Here is a 26,176-nt window from a genome sequence, read left to right on the forward strand (position 1 = left end):
CTTTCATGGCCCTCTACCTTTACAGACTGCCTTCTACCCAATAAGTAGTCAGAGAACCAATCAAGCGTGATTCCCCTTATGCCTACATTCTCCAGCTTTTTCAGAAGGATGGGAATGGATACTGTGTCGAATGCCTTTTGCAGATCGAGAAAAACTCCTAAACACTTGTACCCATTGTCTAGGTAATGAACAATTTTTGAACTCAGTGACAGGACTGCATCTTCAGTTGAAGTTCGTTCTCTAAAGCCAAACTGGTTGACGCTGAGAATATTGTTGCTCTCCAGAAACCTCATTAATCTTTTTTTCACAAGTTTCTCTAGGACTTTAGATAGTGTTGAAATTAAAGAAATGGGTCTATAATTTGTTGGATTGGTTTTATCTCCACTTTTATAAATTGGGCTAACAATGGCTCTTTTAAAGGCTGATGGAAACACTCCAGTTTCCAGACTTAAATTGCACAAAAAACAAAAGGGTTCGGCTAGAAAATTTACAAATTTTATAAGTATATTAGCGGGAATATTATCCCAGCCAGGAGCGCTATGGGGTTTTAGGCTGAGAATAACATTTCTCACTTCAACTGGGTCAGTGGGGAGAAGCGACATGGAATTGAGTGGTGAATTTGATTTTTTACAGTGGGCAGAGAGTTCATATTGTGTCGTGTTTAATTTTTGCAGAGTAAGATTTGCCAGCGAGCTACCAACGGAGGTAAAATATGCGTTAACATTGTTCAATGACCCGATCGGGTTGTTATCTGTTCGTAGAAGTTCTCTAGAAGGATCTTTTCGTTTTGACAAATTGCAGACATCTTTAATTATTTGCCATGTTTTTTTAATATTTCCTTTACTTTTGAGAAGTTGATCCTTATAATATTCCCTTTTAAGTGATTTTATAATACTATTGCAGACATTTCTATATTTAATATACCTATCTCTAAGATTTATATTATCTGGTGCCTTTTTAACCTTCATGTGTAATTTGTTCCTCTTCCTTATCGACCTAACTACGCCTACAGTAATCCAAGGTTTCAAAGGTTTTAGCTTCCTGTTTACTATTTTTGTTTGGGTATGTTGAATTATAAAGGACGAGAGTTTTTGTATCATCAAATCAGCAGCAACATTTGCATCACTAATTTCATATAACTCCTGCCATGTTTCCTTCGATAATGATTTTTCCATACCAATAAAATCCATTGTTGTTTTATGGTACGTTTTGTTTTCTGCAAAGCATCTTTTAATATTTACTCCAGAAATACATAGCAGAATAGGTGAATTGTCTGTCAATATTTGTTCAAAGACAAGTGTTTTCCAGACATTTTGGCATTTAATCATGAAGTGATCGAGACATGATGTCAATCTTGTTGGTACATTAATTCCTTGAATTAGGCCATGCATGGCTAACAGATTCAGATACGTTTGAGTTGCTGTAGCCAAAGTACTAGACAATGTATCAATATTAATATCGCCTGTAAATATAATATTTTTAGAAGTGATAGTTTTTAAAGTAGTATCAAGAGATTCCAGAAATTTTGATGTATTTCTAAATGACGGAGGTCGATATGAACATATTATAGTATAGTCGGGCACAATATTAACAACTAAACAGTTTCCCTCCGAAAATAAGGGTTCGTAAGCCGACGCCTTGATTCCTTGACGGACGTATACAACCACCCCGTCATTTTGATTTAAACTATTTTTCGTCCAAAAAACTTGATAATTATCCAAATTAGGAGGTGGATTTACAATACTAGTCCAACATTCAGTTAAAACAAAAATGTCTATAGTTAGTTCTAGGGTAGAAATAAATGCCAGAAATAAGTCAAAATTACAATTAATGCTTCTGATGTTAACAGTTAAAACATAAAAAGAAGCTTTATCGCTGTTATCAGATTTCAGAAGAGATTGACAGTCATTTGTATCGCTAACCAAAAAACACTCTATTTTATTTGAATTATCCACTTCTGTTGTGATATAGTCATTATCCATTATTTAGGTGTATATTAATATAGTGCAAGTTTTTATTAAAATGTATAAAAACAAAAGGAATATTATTAATCGTCGTAAGCGTAAGCAGTTTTTGTAACCCAACAAATATAACATGATCGGACAGGTGGTATAACAAATATTATTATTAATAAATATTAATATCTGAATTTTTTTATTTTGTCGCAAAGGAACTATCATCGTGTGTGTGTTGTGTGTAAATGTAATGTAATGATAGGTAATGTTTAAATATTTAATGCGCTTTCTGATTACAAATTTAAATTTAAATAAAGGTTTAACGTTTTGATAATTAAATAACATGCAACAACATTTAAAAATATAAGAAAAACTTAAAACTAGTCACTTAGACTTAAGGTTCTCTATATCATCCTCATTATTAATCTTTATGAGAGGTGTACCTTCAGCTCTCCTTAAGTAAATCTTTCCTCGAGACGTCCAACAGTATCTATATCCATAATTTTTTGCATATTCTCTAGCCATGTAAAATACTTTCTTAGTTTTAAAAGTCAAACTTTCCGACACAAAAATAGGCTTAACGGGTCCTTCCATTTTTAAATTCGAAGTACTGTATTTACTTGCTGCATATTTCTTGTTGTATGTTTTGACAGAACTTATTATCCTATCCCTGAGTGGAACGCTCGAGAATTCTGCAACAATAGGTTGATTTACATCCTTTTTATTATTTGTATTTATGCGATATATATCACGAATCATCGAAAAACGTCTCTTGTACGGGCACGTTCAGTGTACTGCCCATTTTATATATAATGCCAATCAGATCTGCTTTCGATTCTACGGCTTTTTTGGGCACGTTACGTATTTCAATACTTGAACTACGGATATGACGTTCCAGTTGTTCCAGACGACCTTCCAAAGCCTGTATATATTTTCGATCTGAGGCTTTCTCCTGTTCTAGAACTCCAATTTTAGAAATCAGCTCATCATACTTTACCGATAGAAATTCAATTGAAGCGGATATTTCTTTATTTTGCTCCGTATGGCTGTTGATTCCAGATTTAATTTCTTTCATGAGAGCCGTAAATTTTTGCTCCTGCTCGTTTTTTAGAATAGAAAACATTTCAATTATTTCTGACCGAGAGATCTCATCCTCCGTATCTCTTTTGCGTTTTCGCATAGTAATATTTGGATCACTGGCCGTCTGATCTCTTGATATCATTGGTGCCGACAGCTTACAAGTAGTCGTACTTAAATTGGAGTCAGACTTACAGTGTCTCAGTGTCAGAGTCTGCGCAGAAAGAGAAATTGTCGAAGTTTTTGGAGGGCTATGTCTCAAAGGCATCCTTTGCTTTTTATGTGCTTTTTATATATCCAACAGTCAGTCAGTCACACGGAGTGAAATTTTATCAAAAAAAAAAAAAAAAAATTAAAACGAAAACAAATAATTCAATCCGTAGTATCCGGCAAGTAGAATTGTATAGGAGTTCATTCACTAATCAACCTGAACGTATGACGTCTTTTTTGCGTTGGTATGCGTTGATATGACTAGTCGTCAACGGCCACTGAGTACCAGGCGAGCATAAATCACAAGCGATGTATCTTGCGTCTTGTTTAAATGTGTGCGTACTCACCCATACCACACAGCCGTGTTCGAATGATTCAACTTTACAATGCACTCTTCACTATTTATGCGATCCTAATATTTAACTTTTACTAAAAATAATTTATATTTAAAATACTGCTTAACAAACAAATGCGGTTCAAACTTAATACGTCTGCTTAGTGCAGCGGTCCAAGGGAGAAGGAACATAACAGAAACATAAAATATTTTAGACCCCGTACCAAATCCAAGACAACACGATCACAAAAGCACACCATAGACCATCGACACCAAAAACGACAACAGAAGCACATCAATACCATCGGATTAATCGACTGATGTATGAGTATAGTCTCGGGGCGGCGTCTCCGCTCCACGGGCGGAGGCGCCAGGGGCTGCAGCGACGCGGGGCGAAGCCTCCGGGCCTGCTGCTCGCGCTCCGACTTGTACGGGCCGTGCACGAACTTGTGCATCTCCGTGTGCATCTACGGACATGTGCGTGCGTGTGTGCGTGCGCGTGCGCAGTGTGCGTATGCGACATGCGGCTTGCGTGTGTGCAACTTATTGGTATTTTCAAATTAAATCATGCAAAGTATTAAGTTTTAAACTTATAGTTATTCCATGCTTGAATAGATATAGCAGTTAGTGGATATTATTCACAAAGTTATAGAGCTCTAATTTAATTTACTCCAAAATCTTTAGTCTAAATCTTTATTACTTTATACATTAGATCTAAATAAAATCGAATTAATATTTGACCATATTTCAATTTAAACCACCATTTACACATTACACATTACTGTTTACTTGACTAAACAGCTGTCAACTTTCCCACCCCATCCAACCTCTCTCTACTCCCCATACAGTTCCTTACAGTCAGTTACATTCCCGATCATTCTCGAACTTTCCAGAACATTCCAGAACGTTTCAGAACATCCTTCTCACCTCGAAGCCGAGCTTGAACATTTGAAGCAGCAGCTCTCTCACACGTGCTCCCAAGCTTTCCCTTGCTTCCGGTGGGACTGGGGGTGGGGTCGGTTGGTTGGGCGCGGTTAGTGGGTTGCTGCGACGGAGTATCTCGTTCGTTTGTTCCACTAGACAGTTGCAGAGGGCCATTAGACTGTCCTGCAAGTGACGGTATTGTTTACAAACTCAGAATTCAAATTTGCCCATAGAACGTGCCGAATATTAAAAAAAATGTTAATATTATTATGTAGCTCAAAAATTCGGCTATTAAAGGTTATAGGTATGTGAGACAATCTAGTTAGTGGGCATGTACAGTACGTTTTAAACTTAATGGCGGCTCGGAACATCGAACGATCTGATACGCAGATAATAATTTTAGATGTTACCGGAACGTTAAGGGTCGGATACCTGCGCGCTCGTGCATTGGCAGCTAACTTCCAAGCCGCCATTAAGTTTGAATCGAACTGTACTTATGGTTATTAACTAGAGTATATCTATAAAAATTGTTAAAAAAACTGAATGAAGTAAATTCTCTAAAATCTCAAACATTTTAACATTTTTTTTTATGAAATAGACCATTTCATCTCAACTAATTATAATATGAATGAAGGTCTACGTCTATCGTTGTTCTTTGACACGCTTTAAAATATTCTGCACATATCAGCTGATATGAATACAACTACCTTTATCACACAAACACAAAACAAAACAACATTACTTACAAAAATCTTGGCCTTATTCTTATTATACATTTTCGGCAGTCGACACGCTAGTACTCTCGCCCACTGCGCCGCTTGTAACGACGCCTCTCGGGACGACGAGTAGATGTTCTGGGCTTCGCGACACACTAGGTATATTATGTACCTGGCGGGATTAAATAAATAAATTATTTTTTTATTTCAGGACATTCGACGACAAGACACCAAAAGTCCTACCTTCATTTATTTATAAGACGGCGTTTAATAAAGAGCCTAGGCTGTTGATAAAATGGCTGGTTGAACATGCACATGAGCTGATTAATCGCTTTATTGAATGAATGAATGAAAATACTACATTTGATTAAATTGGAAAAGTAACCAAAACAAAAAGACAAAGAGCCTTTTCTTGACTTATAGTGTTTAGTTATTATAAGATATCGGGGTTAAAACGTAATATAAATTAGTTTACCTGGGATCATTTATTATATTGGTCTCCTTAACTTCACTGAGATTTTCAAACTGATCCTGGAATTCTTTTAGCAGTCTATCGAGTTGGTTGCAAGCAATTTGCCTGTGAAACAAAACCAGTTCCTTATATGTGAAAAATTTCTTGAAAGGCGAACAGGTAAATATCCAGTACATATTATATTGATGATACACTACTTAATTTAATGTATTTAAAAATAAAATAAACATAGTGTACGTATATTATACCGTAAAAGTGTATGTTTGAGATGATGCAAAGTCAAACCAAATTCATAGTCACCCTAACTACCATTTCTTCATAAACGTCAGTGATTGGTTGAGTAATGAGTTTTCAAAACGTTAGACAAGGACCATTTCCTTTTGGGAGACTTCTCGCTCGGACCGTTTTTGGTTAGCTTCCACTTATAAGGAAAATACAACCTTAAGTATATATTAATAGATCATATTTTAAACAAATATTTTTTGTGCACAGTCTATTTAGTATAACATCAGCTTCCGCTTATAAGGAAAAAGCAACCTTAAGTGTATAATAATAGATCATATTTTATCAAAACAAATATTTTGGTGCAGTTTAATAATAGTATAACGTGTTTGCAGTGTACACTCGTAGTGTGGTGTCTGTGTGGTGTCAGTGAGGTGCTATTATAGTGCTAGCATAACCCGGACACTGCATACAAAATTATCGTTTTGACAGTCACACTGTAGAGACTGCAAATGTGTGTGTTCACTCTTTATGGTTGGCACATTTGTGACTAGCGTAAAAAAATAATTCGCGTTTTCTGATGAAATACATCCGTAACAAGCACAAAACACAAACAGCACAAAATCTAACCATTTTCTACGAAAAACGATAGTCACAAATCCAAAATAATAAATTATTTTTAAGTCAATTTGATTAATGTTGTCAATCTTCGTTGCGTATCGTCCCTGCAGAAAAGTGTGGACCATTTTTAGACTGATCGTGCGGGGTGAGGTAAGTGTTTAATTTTGGCGGGAGGCGGAGAGTGTCCGTTCTGTAGCGTTTAGCTACTATTATGTATTCTGTGGTGCTAGTTTAGTGCTAGTGTAGAGCTAGAGTAGTGCATTGTATTGCTAGCATGATGCTAGTATAGTGTCAGTGTCTGCTAGTGCAGTGTATATACTCACGCGAAGGCGGGCGGCACGAGCCCCTTGGCGGAGGGCGCGCGGGCCGCGAGGCGCGCCGCGAACGCGCACTCCGCGGACAGCGCGCCGCGAGACAGCGCCTCCGTGGCCGACATCTTGCTCAGGTACGAGAGGTATTGCTGCAAGATTATTATTATTAAACTAGCAGTCCGCCCCGGCTTCGCCCGTGGTACATATTTACGTTTTCTCTACGTAAGAACCATCCTCGTACTTCAAGGAATATAATAAAAAAAGAATTAACGAAATCGGTTCAGCCGTTCTCAAGTTATGCGCTTACCAACACAACACATTTTGGGATTCATTTTTATATTATAAGAAGATTACACACATCACATTTTATTTGAACACTATTAAGGGTCGACGCAAACAGGCTAATTATTATTAAATTACACATATCACAATTTATTTGAATATTATGAAGGGTCGACGCAAAGTCATCGTCTACAGTCACAAGTGGCCAGCGACAATCTCTTGATACATTTTTTCATAAATATATTGTACAGACGCAGGGCACACGTGTAGCCAGTGGCGACCACTAGCTCCAGAAGTGTCCGCGACAAAATATATGAAAAAGGCTGCATCAACAATAATATCAAAGAGAAAGTGTAATTGTAGTGCCAAGTGTACTATAGTGAAGTGAACTTTGGTGTAGTGTATTCACACTCACCTGTGTAGCAGTCTCAACGGTGGCATCATAAGTCTTCAGTATCTGCACCAGATCGGCCCGTACTCCGGGATCCACGCGCCAACCGCGTAATGCTGCGCACACGTTTCGTGCAAACGACGCGCGAGTTTCTGCCGCTATATCCAGACCCTCACGGAGCTCGTGGATAAGCTGGTAAAAACATAAATTTGGGTAGTAATTACTTTTCCGTATTTTGAAAATTCAAAAGCACTTTTAAACAAAGTCTTCTTGAATAAATAAATGTTTTAGTTTGAGAGACAAGTAGTAAGTAATGAGAGGAATGTGTATTTAGTAATCTAAGTAATTAAAAAAATTAAAGTTAATCATCTCATAAGAACTTGACAAGGAGTATTTTGAACTGATGTTTTATTTCCAGTAATGATGGATATCTAATATTTAACGTGTCTTTAGTTACGCGTCAACTTTTTAAGCAACCACAAAAAAAACAGTATACAATTAATTTCTATACAATTTGATAAGAAAACGCAAGACATAAAAATTGGTCCTTCAAGCCAATCAACAAACTAAACACAAGATAGAGAAAAAATCAGTTTTATTACCTGTTTAATAGTCAAACATGACGGCTGATCCGGACGCATGTCTATCCTTAGCGAGAGATAGTCGTGCAAGGCTTCCATACAAATACAATTCAGTAGGAGAAAGTGATTTCGGTAGGAGGGGAGACGCATTGATAAGTTTTCTGGACACCAACATCCAAATCTATAAAAAAAATCAAAATGTATGTATGTGTATTCAGCACTTCTGAAAAAATAGCGTGTGTGCCGAACACATGTGTAAGAAGTGAAAATTCTTTGGCAAGATTCAAAGGTACCAAAATCGTCGGCTGACTCCATGACGTGACGGTATATTACCTTGAAATTTTACTCTCAACGCGCCTAATAAATTTCACTTCAAAAAACAATTTACGCTAAGTAATCATTAGCTCACCTTCTCAATTCGTTCATGTTTTTCACACTGTGTCCATTTTCTTTATTATTTTGGTCTCCATCCCGATGTTCGACTTCTACTTCTTCATCCGTGAAAGTGTCTTCCTGTTGTTTGTTAATTGAAACAAAAAAAAAAACATTGGCTATTCATATTGTAGGTTTAAACTATTCTCAACTTTATTGGTTAGAAAAAACTTTTACAATTCGTACATGCTATAAAAATATTTTTATGGTTGAGAAAATATATATCGAGCACTTATTTTAAAAAATATTTTTTTTTAATTTTTTTTTAATGGTACCTAAAGTCAAAATAGTTTACGAATATTTACCGTAGGCTCCTGTAGCGTGAGGTAGACCTTTTGCAGCAGCGTGCTGCAGATCTTGTTCATGAACATCATGCAACGCCGCACGCCGGCCGTCTTCAGAATTTCGCGATGGTAGTCTCTGACAGAGGAGATTTTTTAAATACGTTGTTATACATTTTCGATAATCGTATTTTTGGTCATTGCTGATGGTGTTGACAGTATTTTTTTTTTTATTTAATTTGGTCCAACAATACAATAGTGTCTGGTGTTGCACTTATGCAACATAGACGTAAAAGAATATTTTTTTACTGCAATTTCAATCAATTTTAGTTACCATGTACCTCCCCCCCTCCCAACTCCACTACTGCTGCTGCTACATACCGCTCTATCAGCGCGAATAGTTCCCAATACTGCTCTATCCCTCCCCCCGCTCACCTGTAGGCGGACACCTGCGTGCGCGCGAGCAGGCGCAGCTGCGTGAGGTCGTGCAGCGCGCCGAGCCGCAGGGCACCAGCACACTGCTGCTCTATCCCTCCCCCCGCTCACCTGTAGGCGGACACCTGCGTGCGCGCGAGCAGGCGCAGCTGCGTGAGGTCGTGCAGCGCGCCGAGCCGCAGGGCACCAGCACACTGCTGCTCTATCCCTCCCCCCGCTCACCTGTAGGCGGACACCTGCGTGCGCGCGAGCAGGCGCAGCTGCGTGAGGTCGTGCAGCGCGCCGAGCCGCAGGGCACCAGCACACTGCTGCTCTATCCCTCCCCCCGCTCACCTGTAGGCGGACACCTGCGTGCGCGCGAGCAGGCGCAGCTGCGTGAGGTCGTGCAGCGCGCCGAGCCGCAGGGCACCAGCACACTGCTGCTCTATCCCTCCCCCCGCTCACCTGTAGGCGGACACCTGCGTGCGCGCGAGCAGGCGCAGCTGCGTGAGGTCGTGCAGCGCGCCGAGCCGCAGGGCACCAGCACACTGCTGCTCTATCCCTCCCCCCGCTCACCTGTAGGCGGACACCTGCGTGCGCGCGAGCAGGCGCAGCTGCGTGAGGTCGTGCAGCGCGCCGAGCCGCAGGGCACCAGCACACTGCTGCTCTATCCCTCCCCCCGCTCACCTGTAGGCGGACACCTGCGTGCGCGCGAGCAGGCGCAGCTGCGTGAGGTCGTGCAGCGCGCCGAGCCGCAGGGCACCAGCACACTGCTGCTCTATCCCTCCCCCCGCTCACCTGTAGGCGGACACCTGCGTGCGCGCGAGCAGGCGCAGCTGCGTGAGGTCGTGCAGCGCGCCGAGCCGCAGGGCACCAGCACACTGCTGCTCTATCCCTCCCCCCGCTCACCTGTAGGCGGACACCTGCGTGCGCGCGAGCAGGCGCAGCTGCGTGAGGTCGTGCAGCGCGCCGAGCCGCAGGGCACCAGCACACTGCTGCTCTATCCCTCCCCCCGCTCACCTGTAGGCGGACACCTGCGTGCGCGCGAGCAGGCGCAGCTGCGTGAGGTCGTGCAGCGCGCCGAGCCGCAGGGCACCAGCACACTGCTGCTCTATCCCTCCCCCCGCTCACCTGTAGGCGGACACCTGCGTGCGCGCGAGCAGGCGCAGCTGCGTGAGGTCGTGCAGCGCGCCGAGCCGCAGGGCACCAGCACACTGCTGCTCTATCCCTCCCCCCGCTCACCTGTAGGCGGACACCTGCGTGCGCGCGAGCAGGCGCAGCTGCGTGAGGTCGTGCAGCGCGCCGAGCCGCAGGGCACCAGCACACTGCTGCTCTATCCCTCCCCCCGCTCACCTGTAGGCGGACACCTGCGTGCGCGCGAGCAGGCGCAGCTGCGTGAGGTCGTGCAGCGCGCCGAGCCGCAGGGCACCAGCACACTGCTGCTCTATCCCTCCCCCCGCTCACCTGTAGGCGGACACCTGCGTGCGCGCGAGCAGGCGCAGCTGCGTGAGGTCGTGCAGCGCGCCGAGCCGCAGGGCACCAGCACACTGCTGCTCTATCCCTCCCCCCGCTCACCTGTAGGCGGACACCTGCGTGCGCGCGAGCAGGCGCAGCTGCGTGAGGTCGTGCAGCGCGCCGAGCCGCAGGGCACCAGCACACTGCTGCTCTATCCCTCCCCCCGCTCACCTGTAGGCGGACACCTGCGTGCGCGCGAGCAGGCGCAGCTGCGTGAGGTCGTGCAGCGCGCCGAGCCGCAGGGCACCAGCACACTGCTGCTCTATCCCTCCCCCCGCTCACCTGTAGGCGGACACCTGCGTGCGCGCGAGCAGGCGCAGCTGCGTGAGGTCGTGCAGCGCGCCGAGCCGCAGGGCACCAGCACACTGCTGCTCTATCGGCTCCATGCCGTCCGACACCACCACCTCGGGGGTCACACTGCCGCTGCTGGCTGTGTAATCTGGAACAGTTTATATTCCTAAAACTTCTCATATGTATATCGTGTGTGGCATCTGTGATGTGAGATATCGTGTGTGGCATCTGTGATGTGAGATATCGTGTGTGGCATCTGTAATGTAAGATATCGTGTGTAGCATCTGTGATGTGAGATATCGTCTGTGGCATCTGTAATGTGCGGTATAATGTGTGGCAACTGTGATATGTGGTATATAATACTTTGTACATCTAAATAAACGAATACAACTAAAAGAAACAGAACAATTTTTTTCAAATTGAAAGAACTGCGGTAAATAAATTCTACGTATATTATGTCGACTCAAAAGTGCTATGTAAAATTGTTACATTTGAGATCACTTACAATTTAAAGTGAATAAAAAAATAAGAAACCACTGTGCACTCACCAGATCTACTATATCCGCTGTCCACCGATTTCTCCTTATCCAGAGATTCATCAGCTCCATCGTCTCTCTTATCATCACTAGTTTGTTCATCACCAATCTTATCACCATCGTCTACACTGTCTTTATTTTCCTTATCTTCACCACTTTGTTCTACGGGAGTTTTGTCACTTTTGGGCGTGTCTTGAGGGGCGTGGTCTTCGATACCGGAATCTTTCTTATCATCCGTGTTATCAGACTGTGCGCTCGTGTCGCTGTTACTCGAGTTGTTCGAATCGCTAGGGTTGCAACTCACGTTAAAGCGTACTGTGCAGGGGCGCGGCGTGTCTGATGATTTGCTGAAGGAATGACATTTAACTTAGAATGTTTTCTTACCAATGTATTACTTATTGCTTAAATTGATATGTTTGCAGAAAGACTTGTAAGAGATGCGAGGGATATTTTTGTATGGATAAGTTTAAAGATCGCTTTAAGAAAAGTTTTCGTTATGTTTGGAAAATCATTTACTGTATGATGACATATTATAAGAACTTGACTGAAATTACTATAAAGCATTTTTCATTAAACAGTTAGTGATTAATTGTAGTTTTTCATTATACACTCAAACAATTAATAATTATAAAATCTAGTATTTAAAGGTTTCTCGCAATCTTTGTACAATGAATGCGTCAACGTAGACGCCACTCCACAAATTTTTGACGCTCATCATTTAAAAATAAACCTTATTGCGACCACATAAAGTTCCTTTTTCCAATCACTCATACCACCTAATATACCTAAAACTCACCTACTAGTTGAGTCCACAGACGTCTTATGCTGCATGTTTCTACGACGGTTTTTCATCCGCACGGTGTGCAACATTCGCCGCACGGACAGGATCTTGAGACGCAGGTGTAGAGCCGTGTTGTACCAGAGACACATCGCCTGGAGATTAATATGATATATGAGCAAAGAAATAAAGAATGTTGGAAAATGTACATTTAAAAAAAATATATTTTTTTTTTTTATATTTTGCGACAGTTGACTGTCGATTGATATAGAGGCATTGTAAGAATGCAATTCTTTGCTGTTATATCTATCTATTTAGTTTAAATAATTTTTACTCTTTTTGAACATTTTTTTTTTACTTCACGACATAGAATAAAACAAAGTCGCTTTCTCTGTCCCTATGTCCCTTTGTATGCTTAAATCTTTAAAACTACGTAACGGATTTTGATACGGTTTTTTTTAATAGATAGAGTGATTCAAGAGGAAGGTTTTAGTATATAAATTATTAGGTTTTAGACAAAGCGGGCGAAGCCGCGGGGGGTAAGCTAGTACTATAATATTATTAAGTCTTCACATAATGTTATAACTTTTTTTTTAAGTTACAAGTATTGTCTGTATTGTATGTGTCTCTATTTTATTGTTATTAGATAAAGGCAGGTCACCCTGAGCCGGTGTGCCAGCTTCGGCTGCGCGAGCGCCGGGTGGTCGCACGCGGCGGCCAGCGTGGACGGGTACAGCGCGGTCGCCGCGTCGAACGCGTCCAGTAGTGCGCACACGTCGCGCATCGCAGACCCTATCGCTTCTGAGCACACTGTGCACTCGATGTTGAGACATCCTGTTTGGTATTCTGCTGCACATACATAAAATAATTAAAAAAATAGACGGGTTGCACTCCGGGAGTGCCGGCAGAAGTGAAAACTTGATTATTAACGTTGAGCATGTTTGATATTTTGGAATGGTATCCGTCTTACGCTTTTTCGATCAGGTCACGTGTCCTGACGCGAGTTTAAGATTTTATACCCATTACAGAAAAAGTGCTCAACGCCGCTAAAGAAGTTTTCACTTCAAAAATAATATAAATCGTTTATTTGTTTCATAAAACACTGTACAATAAGCTTGGAATTAAAGATGATACGCACTTCCATGGAGACATACAAAATATAAAAGGATGGTTTAAATTAACTAAATCTGTAAGTCAGAGTCTGTTTTTTGACAGGAACATAAGTTTAACTGCAACACATGTACACTGACAAAATCGAGATGTGATGTGCATGGTTACATTGTATATGTTATAGTCAAAGTCCGATACACAGTCTCTTCGCGGAAGGACTGGTTTATCCTAGGTTTGGCCAAAGCCATCAGGCAATCCCCGAAATACATTTCAATTTCGCCCTTTGCCTGAAGTATTTTTAGTCAAACCGAGGAGCTCCTAACTTTTCAGTCAAACGTCGAAAGTAAATTATTCTGTTTCGGTTTTGGCCTAGTCAATCCTAGAAGCGACTGCAATTCTCGGTCAAACGTTGATCTGAACATGTTTAAACAAGTTCATAATGTCTCTCGCGGACCGCGGTGTTCCGACTAGGAATGGGTCGTCGACGCATTTTTCATCAACGAGACTAGACCGTTAAATGTCGTTCATCAACTAGTTTTTTATTAATTTTTCATTTTTATTACCTAAGAAATTATTAAAACAAGTAACATTAATGCCTCACCATGACAGAAAAATGATTAATTTGTCACTTTAATTACCTAAGAAATTATTAAAACAATTAACATTAAAGTTAATGCCTCACCATGTCAGAAAAATGATTAATTTTTCATTTTAATTACTTAAGAAATTATTAAAACAATAAACATCAAAATTTTAAAAATGTTATTTTTTTATACTTAATCTTATACAAACTAACCTCTGTATATTCCAAAGCATTTATTTATTTATTTTATACTTTATTGCACATCGTACAAAAGGCGGGCCTAATGCCACACGGCATTCTCTCAAAGCATCTCAAATATAAAAGTGAAAATCACGTAAGCTGACCAATCAGGTGTCAGAACTGGCAGAGTTAAGCGGTTCTTAAGACTTGAAAGCTGCTTAAATGATAAAATGCTTCCAAATATACGAAGATAAGACACTTCATACCTATATCGGAGTTTGACTCGTCAAACCCCGATTTAATAAAATTGTGTTTTGACGTTTGCCTGACCAAATTAGTCTCTCCCAGGTTTGACGAAAATTGTTTAGTCAAAGGCCGAAAATTTACATTTGTTTGGGCTTTGACTAAGTCATTCAGTCTGACCTGAGGATTGACCAGTCCAACCTAGGAGCGCCGGAGCTTCGGAGTTTGCCTATAACATATACATGGTGTTAATTTAGTATAATAAGATCAAAGTTTTTCATATGCTGATTACGTAAAAATTACTCATAACGATGGATTTTTACAAATTATAAATTCGTCAACTCTGTTTGTACACCCCTGACGACGAGCCGAACTTCGCCATCACACGCGTTTACGTTCAGACGCGTTCTCTTAAACAGGTAATGAAACACACCCATGCAATAACACTGAATGTGCGTTTTTCTTCCAAAATACAAAATAAAACACAAGCGTAAACACAAAGCACATCAAAATATAGGAAAATTAGATCATTCATTTATATTTCTTTTAAGTGTGTATTTGTAAAATTTTCACGACTATTTAGAAGAAAGAATTTAGGAGATAATGAAGCAATCTTTTTGTGTTGATTAATTATTCGATTAATTATATGATCATGTATGAAAAAATTTCATTTTCTCACTAAATGTACTGAAAGTATACGTGTATTGTCTGTTACTTTTAAAGAATTTCAGAACGTGACCTTATGATTAGGTTTTCATAGACACAATGCCCACATTTTCGTAGCGGAATCTACCGCCTGCGCGCAGGTAGGGTTGTCAACGCACAGTTTCAGAAAAAAAATAGCATCATTTTATGTGTCGTTTTGTTGTTCAAGTATTTTATACGTAATCAGTAATATTCAAAACTAAAAATCCATTGAGCATATTACACCACATGCGGGACACCCTGTATAGTATAAAAATAATTTATCCAATAGAATTTAAATTTATTTTTAATTTTAAGTTTAGTTTTGTTTTCTATATGAGTACACCATCACTCACCATCACCACTCAGTTTCAACTGAGTTTCATCCGTATACTCCAAGGAGAGATCTTCGTTCGAACACTCTAGAGTGGTTTGTAATTGGCCACTCGATCTGCAGCACGGACGGTGACTAATAAATCTGGAAAACAATTTAAGAATGAAGATCGTGTTTGCCCAGCACACGTGTCAGAAGTGAAACATCTTTGGCAAGATTCAAAGATACCAAAATTTACCTTACTCCATGACGGATGGCATTGCCATGACACGACCTTGAAATTTTACTCTCAACGCCTAAAGAAGTTTCACTTCAAAAAATGTATTTATACTCACTTATATTCTAGTATATCCCGCACAATATTAGGAATGACATTCCTCTGTGCACACAAGAATGCGTCCTGCTGCGCCAGACTTCGGCCTGCTATTTTGGCCTGGATTTCCAGCCAGATGAGATCCTTCAATTCGTTCTGCCATACTTTTTCTTCTCTACTTATCTGAATTGTAAATAGAAATTAAAATTTTACAGATTTTTTCTAAGGAAATAATATGGTGTCATGAAATATACTAAATAAGAAAAAACCGGCCGAGTGCGTGTCCGACCACGCCTAAAGTAGGGTTCCGTAGTCATTTTTTGACACCGTGCTGTTTTGCATTTCTTGCATCATCATCAACCATCTCCCTATTCCGTATCTCACGGGTTCGGCTACGAGGATACTGGTTTTCACACAAAGCAACTTTTCATATTTTCATTCTCATCCTCACTCTCACTCTCATCCTCACGCTCACTCTCATCCTCACTCTCACTCTCATCCTCACTCTCACTCTCATCCTCACGCTCACTCTCATCCTTACTCACTCTCATCCTCACTCTCATCCTCACTCTCATCCTTACTCTCACTCTCATCCTCACGCTCACTCTCATCCTCACGCTCACTCTCATCCTCAGTCTCACTCTCATCCTCACTCTCACTCTCATCCTCACTCTCACTCTCATCCTCACGCTCACTCTCATCCTTACTCTCACTCTCATCCTCACTCTGATCCTCACTCTCACTCTCCTCCTCACTCTCACTCTCATCCTTACTCTCACTCTCATCCTCACTCTCCTCCTCACTCTCACTCTCATCCTAACTCTCACTCTCATCCTTACTCTCACTCTCATCCTCACTCTCACTCTCATCCTCACGCTCACTCTCATCCTCACTCTCACTCTCATCCTTACTCTCACTCTCATCCTCACGCTCACTCTCATCCTCACTCTCACTCTCATCCTCACGCTCACTCTCATCCTCATTCTGACTCTCATCCTCACTGTCACTCTCATCCTTACTCTCACTCTCATTCTCACTCTCGTTTTCATTTCCATTTCCATCTTCATTTTCATTTTACATATTTTCACCATTTTTAAACACCTAACATCCTTCTACATTACTAAATTATCGACACTTCAAGCAAAATACATATATGAAAACAACGCGTACTCACTGTCCGCCTGCAGCCCTTCTCAATGTTGCCCATATTGATGAGCATACTGAACGTATTGTGGAAGTTCACTCTGCTCGGAGGCAGTTCCTCATCAGGTCGCTCGAGCACCAGCTCCTCAGTCGGCCTGCACTTGAGCCGTGACGTCAGCGACATGAAGCGGTTGCAGGACTCCACCTTCCGGAGTGAAAGAAGACGGGAAGACAGATTTTGCGACAATTTATTTGGGACAGCACACACAGAACATGCAGGTTATAAAACACATAAAAGGCAACATAGATAAAGTAGCACAATACCTACTAATTAATAAAAAAGATAATGAAATTATTCTGTTGTACAAACACATGATATAGGTATTAGTTCTAGGATTGGTAATGATTCTCGAAAAACAGGTACATGAAATGCTGCTTTATACACTAAAAAAAGAAGAGACACGGGAATTTTAAGTTTTTTGAAGTAAAAATTCTTTAGGCGCGTTGAGGGTAAAATTTCAATTCATGTCATGTGACGGTATGTCATGGAGTAAGGCGACGACTTTGGTATCTTTGAATCTTGCACAAAGAAGTATCACTTCTGACGCGAGTGCTTGGCACACACGCTCTTTTATTATACATGTAAAATTACAAGCTTATAGTAAGAGAAAAAATGTTAGTATAAAACTTACCAACGTCGGCACCGCCGGCACGGGCCCGGGAGAGGGAAGGGAGTCAGCTTTCGGCTCCCTCTGCCCAAACTCCTGTTTCCAGTCCCTCTCCTTGGACCTGACTAGCTTGAGGCTCGCGCGCTTTTTTAACCGTTCTGAAATAATCAGTTTATAACATTTTACACGTTTTTCGTTCATCAATATGAATAAAACTAAAAAATTTCTCGAGAACTGCTCCATCAATTGGTGAAAACATGGTGAAAACAGAATGAAAATAGGAATTATTTTATTATTAATTATTATTATTTTTGATTTATCGCGAGCAGACAGACAGACATGCACATGACGAATGATTATATTTTATTTTAAGTCATGTTAGTTTTATATTCATTTTGTTATCTTATTCTAATTTAATACTTACCAGGTGGTGTGGGCTGAAATGCTGGAACGGGTTCTTTCTCATTGATAGATGACCGTTCATAGCACGGACTAAAGTCCATCATATTTCTGAAAATAATAACATTGGGTCAATATATTTATAGCGGGGATGTCGAACAAGCTTTAAAATGACTTGGGCTAGCTCGCAACGGGTACCATACCCACACAGAATATCCGCGTGAAATAGCAGTAAATTCTACGTTAATATTCAGGGCGGTCGCGGTGGTAGCGTTTACCATATCAGGCGACCAACCAGATCTTTTGCCTGATTGCTGCTTTGCCTGATTTTAGAGATATAATTGGCCCGAGTCGACTTTACCTCCATAAATGTACATTTAAATAATATTAGCATTTTAGATTATCGCAGTAATCAGTCGATGAAAATAACATAGTGTTTTCCTCAAATTCAGGATAGTGTTTTCCAAAAATTCAGGATCGGCAGACTATAGACTTGATAAAATAGAGATTGCGTAGTTGGCCAGTCACCGGTGAAATTTTCCGTACTGGCCATAATTCTGGCACGATATAAATAGCATGTATCCTTTGTTAGGGAATACCACGATTAAAAATACAATAACATTAACATAATTATACTGCTGTACTTTTAAAACTATTGTATATATATGTGTTTGTATTGTTCTATCGTTGAGTCAGAGGGACATAACCGATCTCTGTCCTATAATCCCTGATCGCTGATTCATACATATACTGATTTGATTCAGTATTTTGTTCAATTGACGTGTATAAGTATTCCAAAAATGCATGAATGTACAGATAGGATTAATGTCGAGTGTTATGGCGCGATAATACCTGATAATAGGATATGGTTGCGCTTCAAATATGCGTGTGGTTAGTATTTATAAAATCTAATCTTTGGCATGGTGGGAATAAATAATTCGTGTGATAGGATAATTTTGTTGCGCTTTTCAAATATGTCTGTATCTATTAACAAATTCGATTGAGGGGGTTGATGATGTTTTATAACAGTACTAGGTTTCCGCCCGCGGCTTCACCCGCGTAGTCAAAGAAAAACCCGCATAGTTCCCGTACCCGTGGGATTTCCGGGATTGCGTCATTTTCCCGGGATAAAAAGTAGCCTATGTCCTTTCTCGGGTATCAAAATATCTCCATACCAAATTTCATGAAAATTGGTTCAGTAGTTTAGGCGTGATTGAGTAACAGACAGACAGACAGAGTTACTTTCGCATTTATAATATTAGTATGGATTATTCCCAGTGTGGGAAAGTGTTGACACTAGACGACCCATATTAAAGCTATTTTTTCCATACTGAAAATAATACCTACTGTTTTTAGAGATCCTAGAATGTGGGCTGAATCTAACACGACAGTATTGTCCTCTATACCAGCTGTAGAGGCATTTGCATAAACTTGCTGTCGACCTTCCCCGTCTTGTTAAATTATTTTGCATGAAAATAAAATGTTTCACGGTGATAAAAATTAGCCTATACCACTATTCATGTAAAACTTAATTAACTATATGGCGTATTACCCGTGGGAAATATTACCCGTAGACCTAGAGCTGGGGGACCACCGTGGAAAGTCATACAATGAAATGGTTCCGTTTCGACGTAAAAGAAAGAAATTTGTAATATAAGAAAGATAATAAGAATTTTTTTTTCCTCATTTCATCTGCAATCAGCGGTTTTCGCTATAAGCGGATGTGTTGTCAGGCAAAGTTTGGCATGTAGAGCGAGCCCTCCAGTGAGGACAACTGCTCTTCAAGTAATAAAGTTAGATTGTATCTTTTCTTTTAAGACGATTGTGGTAGGACTTTTTTATCAGTTGGCTAGCTAGTTTGTTAGGATGTTTCTCCAGTCTGGCAACATAAGATTTTATATGCGTATTAATTTCACATTTTATGGAACATATGTTCGTGTGGCTATGAATTTCAGCATTAGTAGCAAACCAGGGGGCATTGCTGAGAGTTCGCAGTATAGTATTTTGCTGTCGTTGCAGTAACGAGATAGATGAATTACTTGCACTACCCCATAGTTGAATGCCGTATGTCCATATAGGTTTAGTTACACTTTTATATATCAGTAGTTTGTTGTCCAGAGACAGGCGACTTTTCCGGCGCAGTATCCAGTACAAGCTGCGGTAGCGAATGTTTATTTCTTCTCTTTTTGCTTTGATGTGGTGGTTCCAAGTCAAACGTCGATCCAAATGTAGCCCGAGGTAGCGGACTCTGTCAGTGTGTGGTAGTGTAGTATCTTTAAGCTTGACAGGCGGGCAATCATCTTTTCGAAGCGTAAAGGTGACGTGTACCGATTTTGAGGGGCTCGGTTTAATTTTCCACCTCTCCATCCAGTTCGTGACCGCGTTGAGACCTTTTTGTAAATTTTCTGATGCAATTGCCGGATCCTTACTACTTGCTAGTATTGCTGTGTCATCAGCGAATGTTGCTGTAGTAACGTTTTCAGTAAGCGGTAAGTCAGCTGTAAAAAGTGTGTAAAGTAAAGAAAAAAATCAACCTCACAGCTTTTATCCATTTATAAAATCTTATCTTAGTGAACGTCGCTTTCAAATTCTGGAAAGTGGAAAAACATCAACAGCACTGAACCCACAGGGTTCAGTGCTTGGACCAAGCACTGAACCCTGTGGCACACCTGCTCTGATGTTGTAGATGTTTGATGTTTTTCCACTTTCCAGAATTTGAAAGCGACGTTCACTAAGATAAGATTTTATAAATGGATAAAAGCTGTCAGGTTGATTTTGCCTTAATTTGATAATAAGAATGATGATCAAAACAGAGTTTATTGCCGACTCAGTAAAAACTACTTGTAGCGACATGTCGCCCTGAATCGCGCAAGCGAAATGTTTTCGCTACAGAGCATATATAAAACTTTCCGACATCATCCATCGGGGCCTTAACGGCCGGCCAGTCGAGTAGACTGGTCGAGGATCCTCCCTTTTTCGGTGGAGGAATTCCACCTTCCTTCCTCCACATACTTTCCAAACCGGTGGTAAATTGGTAAATTATTCCTTATTTTGACGATTCAAAAGCGCTAAGCGAAGTCTAGTTAAATAAATAAATATTGAAGTATTATTCACAGACCTCCGTTTCTCCTTGTCCCGTATCCTGGCCCTCGGTGGAGTGGTCCCCAGCAGGTCTGCCTCAGAGCCGTCCCCGCTCTCTTGCAGGAGGAAGCGGGACGAGCGCCGCGGATGACGCATCACTACATCCTGACTATCACTGGAAGTCATGGGAATCATATTATTTTTTCTGAATATGTATGTTGTTAATTAATGGGGTTCGAAAATAAAAACTAGTTAGAAATCTGAAATTCTAAATAACCGTCGCTAATTTATTCCAGAAGTTTATATTTATTATCATTCTTTGAGACACTGTACGATGAATAACACCATTATACAACTTATTATTATTTGTATGTTTGACCATTTATAAAAACTATAAACTGCAATTTGATGCGACTTTGCCTGGACGTTCCGATAACTTTAGCTTTACAATTTAAATCACTTCAGAACATACTAAAAATATATTTCTAAATTCATCTCTACTAAAAAATCTTAAAAATCTCAATTGAATGGATAAATGTTTACGTTTCAGTCTATTACTGTGATTCAATCTAAAAATATGATTGCGAGACAGAGACAGCGATATGCAATACGCATAATATCACTTCTAGGAACTAATCACCTGTACTAGAGATGAATGAACCTTAATTATCAATTATCGTACAAATAATTAGTTATTTAAATAATTTTGAGATGATGCGTACATGCTAATCGGTCGTTCTAGTGAACAAAGGTTATAAGAGTTCGACGACCATGTCAGAATGTCGAACGAAAACCTGTTGCAGACGCTGTTTTAAATTAGCAAATATAGTTTGTGAATATGTTAATTAAAAATTCACATAAAACTCAGGTAAATAAGGAAAACTTGTACATTTCTAAGAATCAAAACGCATGTGTCCTTCGCTGATAGCACATTTTAAAAACAAATTTTTTTATAGTTAGGTACCTAGTTTGATTACAAACCTAATTAACAATTAGTTACACGCCATAAACTATTCCATCAAGATTCCATCTTGCCTTTTTTTCAGAATCATGTCAAATTATCTGATCTAGCCATCTTTGTCCGAATAAGGTTTTGTGGATTTTACACCTTATCTTGGAGAAAATGTAATTTACATAGGTGTAATTTATTCGGTTATTTTTTCTAAATGACTGTGTCATTGAATACCTAATAATTAAAATATCTATTTTATCAAGGTTTAACTCAACGTATCTTTATAAAGCAAAAATAATTTTTAAGAGCTTCTTTTTTAGCGAAATTTTTGCGGGCTTAAAAAGGATGATGTACTTAATTCAAACAAAAGCATCATTTTAGTAACATAAATAATACGAATTACGACTATCATTGTACGTGATAGTAATTAATCGTGTATTTTCGGCAACATTCAATAATTAATTAAAGAACAATAACATTTGCCGATTTCGTTAGTTCTGGACAGGTTGTATCGTCAGTGAAAAGACAAATGTAGGTCTGAAATTTTAAGTTCTGACCTTTATCCATAAGTGTTAAATATCATATCAGGTACTTTATCAGTAAGTCGTGAAACGGGCCAAAAATGCCATCTAGATATTGTCGTACCAATACAAATCAGTCTGCGGCTACGCCAGCTAAGGTTGTGTGTGGTGTGTTCCTTTACATGCCACATTACCACAATATTCCACACAGACACTTAAATAGGTACATCTTGTATATATTTTATTTATTACTTATGTTGCAATAAATAATAACTAGGCCTTTTTTTTAGTGGGGAAATCTTGCAAAGATACCCACGGCCTCGGGGGAAGGGGGGGTTATGTCGGATTCCTACCGACCAAAACCCCACTGTGTTCCGTCAAGCCGCATCAACGACGGGTCCACGCCCCACGGCCCACGGGTATGGTAGAATTCGTCCGTGACCCCATCAGCGGCTGCCCGTCTCCAGGCTGAAAACAAACTATGAGCCAGCCAGCTCTACCCTCATGGGAAATAATACTAAGTAGTGGAAACAAAAAAAAACATGATAATGTCAATAAAGAATTGAATATTTTTCTTTACTTAATTGTATGTTATTTGCTTGGATGGTCTTTCTCTTCTCTTGAGGCCGTCACGTAAAACGTACACACAGACGAAAGAAGATAAAATAGTATAATCAAACGCTATGATAAGCGTAACATTCCCGTGAATGTACCTAGTAATTATAATCGTCCGTTATCTAGTATCATTCTCGGAATAGAGTGCGACAGCAAACATTATTGCTTTTATCCGACACGGCTGGTTTATCAAAAATTCTTTACGAGTGACGACCTTGAAAGCGTCATGATAAATTCCCGTTTTTTTTAACAGTAATGCCAAACATTACCATGTTTTACCAAAAAAAAATATTTTTAGTTTTACCTAGTTCCTAGGTCATAATTGCAGTTTGTTCCATTTATATTAGGTATTTTACCTCGAAATCTATAAACATATAAGTACATATAACATATCTAACAAAATACAAATCAATAGTCAAGATCGCAATTAGTAAAATTACACACTTATACATCATACATACGGTCTACACTTTTAGTCAAAACATTCATAGTTCAATAAGTCTAACCTTGGCCGGTATAGGCTATTGTCGATTAATTATATGTTAAATGTATGCCTGTTAGTACACAATGAATACAAACACGGAAACTCGACATTACATAGAGGATTCACTTTAACTTTAACTTAAAATGCTTATTCTATTCATTGGGTACTTGTAATTTACAGTATATTTAAACAAGATGGGATGTGATGGATGGGACTTCATTGTTGTGATTTCTGTTGGAAATTATTGCAGGAAAAAAGGGATTACTTTCTTTTTATATGAAACTCTTGTTTAATGCATCAACACTATAACAGCCTATTTGCTCATAGCAATTTTTTTCCTATTCCTTTGTTTTATTGCAATGAAAATAAGCATTAATAAAGAACTTATTCTGTTAAATATATTCTCACAAAGAAAATGAAGGTCATTGCAGTCTGTTTAGAAAACAATAATTGGCAGAACCTTCTTGTAGGAAAATTTCTGAATAAAAATGTTCATAATTACTACTACTTAGTAAAGTTTAACAATACAAATGTATAGTTATAATCTATACTATATAATCTTATAAAGCTGAAGAGTTTGTTTGTTTATTTGATTGATTGTTTGTTTGTTTGTTTGAACGCGCTAGTCTCGGGAACCACTGGTCCGATTTGAAAAATTGTTTCTGTGCTAGATAGCCTATTTATCGAGGAAGGCTATAGGCTATATAATATATCATCACACTAACACCAACAGGAGCGGAGCAATGCGGGTAAAACCGCGGGGAACATCTACTTACTAATCCTAAGTAATATATCCTAGGTTTTGATGTTTTATTATACAATTGATGTCCACATAAAGTTTTATATTCCTGGAAACATTAAGAGCAACAGCTCATTAACAACAATGTTGAAAACTTTGTTTAAATTTTTCATTGACACATCTCGACAAGAAGATTTCAACATGCAGATTTTAGCATAGCATTAGACAATGATAGAGATGAGTCAATATTATCAATAAGATATCTATTATAAGGGAGCTATTTCATCTTTTCATTGCAGAGTAAGCTGGTCAAATGACAAACCCTCTTTTTATAATAGTCAGTAAGTATCAAACTTCTGACACAGATATGGGTGTCACAAAGTTATTTTAGTTGTTTATGGGCATGAAAATGCAATATCAGCTGTTTAATGTAATACAATTTACTTAAAAATTGATGTAATTTTCAACAAAGTTGCACCAGACTAACGATCTAAACGATTATAGTCACCTAAAAATAAAATGATCAATGAAATCTAAATCTCCATAAATTTGTATCCATTAATCAAATTACATAATAGGTATTACACCTGCTAAAACTGTCCACTTGATGTTTGAACAGCGTTATCAGTAAGTGAAGAAGATAACACTATTAGTGATACACAATCAGTAATTTACGGCTAGTATTAACATATCTAAACACTACATTATGTGGCTAATCTCAATTGAGTTTTCACAGTATGATAGAAGTAATCATCCTTATAATATTGTATGCTAATTTCCTAAACCACTTAACCGATTATAATAAAATTCGCACACCATATCACATATGCAGTTCGATCCAACTTAAGAGATAGGACAGTTTAAACATGTAGGTACCACGGGCGAAGCCGGGGCAGACTGCTAGTCTCATTATAAATCAAACAACTTCGTCTGCAACATACATATCAATGTCAGTTGTGTAGGTGATGAATGTATAATCTCATTTAATAAAGGTAAAAGATCTGATTGTATGTGTTTGTTCTGGTTTTATATTAAAATAAAAAATAAAAATACCGGAAAATATTACAGGGATGATATTATGAGCTTGTTAAAATAGCTGTTTGATTCATAAAGCATTGGATGTTCGATTTTTTTTCTAATCCTCTCAATGTCCAATAGTAAACACCAAGGCCAAACTCACTTGACCTCCTGGGTCAAGTGATTTATAAATAAAGTATCTAGTTGAAATTGCAAAAATCTTACCAAGAGTGTGTTAAACAATATTTTAAGTGAGAAATCTGTTTGTCTATTACTTATTTCAATTTCAATTGTGTTGTTTTGCTTTTATGGAAATTGTAAAATACAAATAAATTACAATATGAATGATGCTTTAAAAACCTCTACTTATAGTTAGATTTTACTGTGATTGTTATCGCAGGTCAAGCATTTAGATAAGAAAATATTCTGAATATTCTTTAAGCAATATCTGGTCCATGTGTGTAGACAACAAGCTTATCGGCTGTTTAATTACCTTTTATGCTATAATATTTTGTTTCTATAATATTTGAGTTTCACTTACACCCCTTTTTAGTAATAATTCTAATTGGACATAGACTATATTTTACATAGTGTTTTGGGAACGACTAAAACAAATAAGTGTTTGTGTTAGATATGATAAACCTGTTTCACACGAAATCATATTTTATGTGAATCCAATAAGAATTACTTTAGATGATGCAATAAAACATAAATATATTTTACATATTAGTTTCGAAAATCGCATTTCACACATAATACGTAATGTA

At 39.0% G+C, this 26,176-nt stretch overlaps 1 protein-coding gene across 1 annotated transcript in view; it reads right to left on the reverse strand.

Annotated features, from left to right (window-relative positions):
- Positions 1-26,176, reverse strand: part of Mekk1 (mitogen-activated protein kinase kinase kinase 4) — a 39,169-nt gene that overhangs the window by 12,603 nt on the left and 390 nt on the right. Inside the window, exons 2-20 of the mRNA XM_090101660.1 lie at positions 21,119-21,256; positions 18,026-18,111; positions 17,626-17,759; positions 16,965-17,138; positions 15,813-15,973; positions 15,500-15,621; positions 13,005-13,189; positions 12,362-12,498; positions 11,578-11,912; positions 11,021-11,177; positions 8,834-8,948; positions 8,506-8,609; positions 8,118-8,277; positions 7,540-7,707; positions 6,855-6,991; positions 5,692-5,793; positions 5,247-5,388; positions 4,504-4,683; positions 3,879-4,043 (exon numbers count right to left, since the gene is read on the reverse strand). Coding sequence (XP_089957786.1) covers positions 3,879-4,043; positions 4,504-4,683; positions 5,247-5,388; positions 5,692-5,793; positions 6,855-6,991; positions 7,540-7,707; positions 8,118-8,277; positions 8,506-8,609; positions 8,834-8,948; positions 11,021-11,177; positions 11,578-11,912; positions 12,362-12,498; positions 13,005-13,189; positions 15,500-15,621; positions 15,813-15,973; positions 16,965-17,138; positions 17,626-17,759; positions 18,026-18,111; positions 21,119-21,256 — 2,902 coding nt within the window. The remainder of the gene's footprint in view (positions 1-3,878; positions 4,044-4,503; positions 4,684-5,246; positions 5,389-5,691; positions 5,794-6,854; positions 6,992-7,539; positions 7,708-8,117; positions 8,278-8,505; positions 8,610-8,833; positions 8,949-11,020; positions 11,178-11,577; positions 11,913-12,361; positions 12,499-13,004; positions 13,190-15,499; positions 15,622-15,812; positions 15,974-16,964; positions 17,139-17,625; positions 17,760-18,025; positions 18,112-21,118; positions 21,257-26,176) is intronic.

Source organism: Colias eurytheme, chromosome 5 (genome assembly GCF_061535395.1).
Source record: "Colias eurytheme isolate Ceu_HAF_F1 chromosome 5, ilColEury1 Martin Lab GWU primary, whole genome shotgun sequence".
In the NCBI taxonomy this organism is placed as follows: Eukaryota; Metazoa; Arthropoda; class Insecta; order Lepidoptera; family Pieridae; genus Colias; species Colias eurytheme.